The sequence below is a fragment of the Pongo pygmaeus genome, chromosome 1 (assembly GCF_028885625.2).
Source record: "Pongo pygmaeus isolate AG05252 chromosome 1, NHGRI_mPonPyg2-v2.0_pri, whole genome shotgun sequence".
Lineage (NCBI taxonomy): Eukaryota > Metazoa > Chordata > Mammalia > Primates > Hominidae > Pongo > Pongo pygmaeus.
This window is the reverse complement of record NC_072373.2, coordinates 56,806,665-56,810,034: the sequence shown is the minus strand read 5'-3', so window position 1 is coordinate 56,810,034 and position 3,370 is coordinate 56,806,665. Positions and strand designations below refer to the sequence as shown.

The window sequence follows — 3,370 nt, the reverse complement described above, 5'->3', positions numbered from 1 at the left end:
CAAACCCCTGGAGCAGAGCTACCCTTAGACTGTTCTATATATAGGAAGTTGGCTGTTGCGATTGGAGTCAAGCAAGGGAAAGGTTCATAAAAGTACTGGGGCCAGGGAAGGGCAGAAAGATTCTATGGAACATTCAGGCCTTGTAAGTTATTTAGCTTTTGCTCTCAATGGAAACTGATTTGATGGTTTTGAGGAGAGGAATGAGGTGCCATTTTAAAAGGATTATTCTGGTAGCTGTATGGAAGATAGGAGGGGGAAGCCGGGAGACTAAAGAGACAGCTACTGCAGTAATCACATTCAGAGGTGATCCTGGCTCAGAGTAAGGAAAGTGCCCTTGAGGTGATAAGAAGTAGTTGTATTCATGATATATTTTTCCAGATAGACCTGAAAGATTTGTTTATGGCCTAAGGCACATAGAATAATCAAAGACGAGCATAAGGTGTTTGGTTCAAGCAACTGAAAAAGGATGGAGTCGTCATACCAAGATGGGAAAACTGGGGAGGAGGTAAAATTGAGGGAGCAAGAGGAAGCTGGCATCAAGACTACAGATTTGAACATGTTACATTTGAGATGCCTAATAGGTACCCAAATGAAAAAACCAAGTAGCCAATTGTATGTATGGAGTTGCAGAGAGGTTGAAGGTGAAAGTATAAACTTGGGAATCGTCAGCTTTTAGAGGATATTTAAAGCTATGGCATTGGTTGAAGTTATGTAGGGACTAAAATAAAGAAGGTGAGAGTCTAATACTGAGACAAAATTTAGAAGATGGAAACACGAGGAGGAACCAGCAAAGGCGAAACTAAGAAAAAGTAGGCAGAAGTTACGCACAAGAATAATCAGGAATTAATGGAACGGTGTCCTGAAAACCCAAGTAAAAAAATTACCAAAAAAAAAAAAAAAGAGGAAGTAACTGTCAATGCTGCTAATCTGTCAGGTACATTAAGGATCCAGAATTTAACATTTGATTTGACAATTGTGTAAAGTCATTAACCACCTTGACAAAGGAAGTTTCTGTGGAGAGAAGTGAAGCTATTATAATTGGAATAGCTTAAGGGAGAATTGGAGAGGAAGAACCAGAGACAGCGATTATGGACAACTCCTTTAAATAGTTTTATTGTAATAAAAAGAAGAGAAATGTGATGGTAATTGGAGAGAGATGGGATTCAAGGCAAGGATTGCTAAAATAAAACAAAAATTGTTTCAGCCAATTTATTTCTTGGTGGGGATCCAGGAAAGTGAGAGGAAGGAAAATGAAAAAAAGGCAGACAATTGCAGGAGTTTATGACCTTTATTATGTGAAGGGTTGGGGCCCCGTGAACAATTTAAAATGATGATTGCTTTATTTATTTATTTATTTTTCACTACAAACTCTCTCCTTTTATTAATGTTGAGTATGAACATGAAACATCATTACCTGTTTAAATGAAAAACACTGCTTTGTTCTTTGACAATTTCAAAATAAGGAACTTTGGGGTTTTTTATTCCTTTTAAGAGTTTCTGTAGTTGACTGTTTTTTTCTTGCTATACAATTCTTCTTGGATCTGTATTACCTCAGCTCCTTAGATACGGCAAGGGTAGAGAGTCCTCATTTAAAAAACATTTCCTAATTGTACACATTAAAAGCTAATATTTAAGAAAAACCTTCTTAATCCTCCAACCCCTATTCCTACTGTGAATAATCTGGTTTAATACAAGTTAAGTCTATAAATAAATTTGTTCTTTCTCCTCAAAAAAACAGTTAAGAAACTTTACAAGAATTACAGGTTTAAAAAATTTACCGAGAGAAATGAAAGTACTGTCACTTAACCCCTATTAACATACGGTGTTCAAGCCTTCCAGTATCAGCGCCTTTTGCATAGCATCGCCGCTAGTCGTTTCACTAGCATCCTGGCTGGGAGTCTTCTTAGTCACTCTTTTCTTCTCCTTGATAGTGTCTGTACTCTGGCTTCAGCTCCCATGTGTTTTTGTGGATCCCTTTTACATTCTGAACACCAATTTCTTTTAAGATTTCCTTCAGGTACACCACAGGTTGTTTTGTGATGTCCACCAAGTCCTTAAGATTATAGTATTGATGTTTCTCAAAGGCTGAAAATAGCATGTCTAAAACATGTTGTTTATCAGCTCGAGCTCGCTTCCCGTCTCCTTTCTTTTTCCTTTCATATTCAATATTGTATTGATGATTAGCAACAGGTTTGTAATTGGTTGTTACAACTTTGTTCAGCTGTTGTGATAGCCTCACAGGTTTGGAAGACTCTTCTATTTGCAATCTTTTTAATCGCATGTAGTTTTCACTGGCAGCTGGTCGGCACTCAGCTCTTTGTACCACTATTCCTTCCAATGACAGCTTATCTGATGAGCTCTCAGTAAATACTGTTAATGTCTGTCCTCCAACACTTTGCAAGACAAATGGATGTTCTCTAGGAGCACTGACTGAAGCTGGTTTTCCACCAATATCATGAATATTTGCAAGATCCTCATTCAAAGTAAATGACACCTCAGTCCTTCCCTGAGTCTTGGCAATCCGCAGTTTCCCAACTTCACCTCTTCCAGAGGCTTTAGCCCATTGCTGTGACAAATATTTAGGAACCTTGACTAGCCACACTCCTGTGTTCTGTTTGGCGCCGGTCAAGTCGAGTTCCCCGCGCTCGGCCATGGGTCTGTAGCCGGTGGAGGCGTGTGGGCTGTAGCAGCGACCCCAGGAGTCGCAGGACTGAGGAGCGGGCGTCCACAGCAAAGGACAAGCCGCACTGACAGGCGAAGAGCCGGCGTTCCTTACTTGCCAGATGATTGCTTTAAATAAGAGCCCTGAGAATAGTTCTTAATCATATTAATTGATTGGATCAGCAGCCTTTCTGAGTCCTAATGATAATACGGTTTTATTGAGCACTCCCAGTGTACCAGGCACTGTCTTAATCACTTTATATATGCTTTGACTTGTCCTCAAAACAACCGTATGAATTAAATTGAGTCTACAACTTATTCCTTTATTTAATCATTGAACAAATATTTAATAAGAGCCTACTAGGTTCCAAGCATTGGATTGGCTGTTGGGGAATAAAAAGTGAACAGCAAAATTATTAGGTAAGAGTTGTGGAATGTTCATTATGTACCAAACCTTATACAAATAACTCTGTATTTATAGTCTCATATACTTCTCACACCAACTCTAGGAGGTTTGTTTTATCGTCCACATTTTAAAGATTAGAAAACTGAGGTTTAGAAAAGTTAAATAGCTGGGCACGGTGGCTCACACCTGTAATCTCAGCACTTTGGGAGGCTGAGGTGGGTGGACCACCTGAGATCAGGAGTTCAAGACCAGCCTGGCCAACATGGTGAAACCCCGTCTCTACTAAAAATATAAAAAATTAGC

The 3,370-nt window shown here is 39.3% G+C and overlaps 1 protein-coding gene across 1 annotated transcript; it reads right to left on the bottom strand.

Annotated features, from left to right (window-relative positions):
- Nucleotides 1-1,397: 1,397 nt before the first annotated feature.
- LOC129016886 (general transcription factor IIF subunit 2-like) lies at nucleotides 1,398-2,739 on the bottom strand. The gene has a single exon (XM_054456661.2). It carries the CDS (start codon nucleotides 2,651-2,653, stop codon nucleotides 1,904-1,906), a length of 750 nt encoding a protein of 249 aa, XP_054312636.1. The 5' UTR covers nucleotides 2,654-2,739; the 3' UTR covers nucleotides 1,398-1,903.
- Between the last annotated feature and the right edge of the window lie 631 nt (nucleotides 2,740-3,370).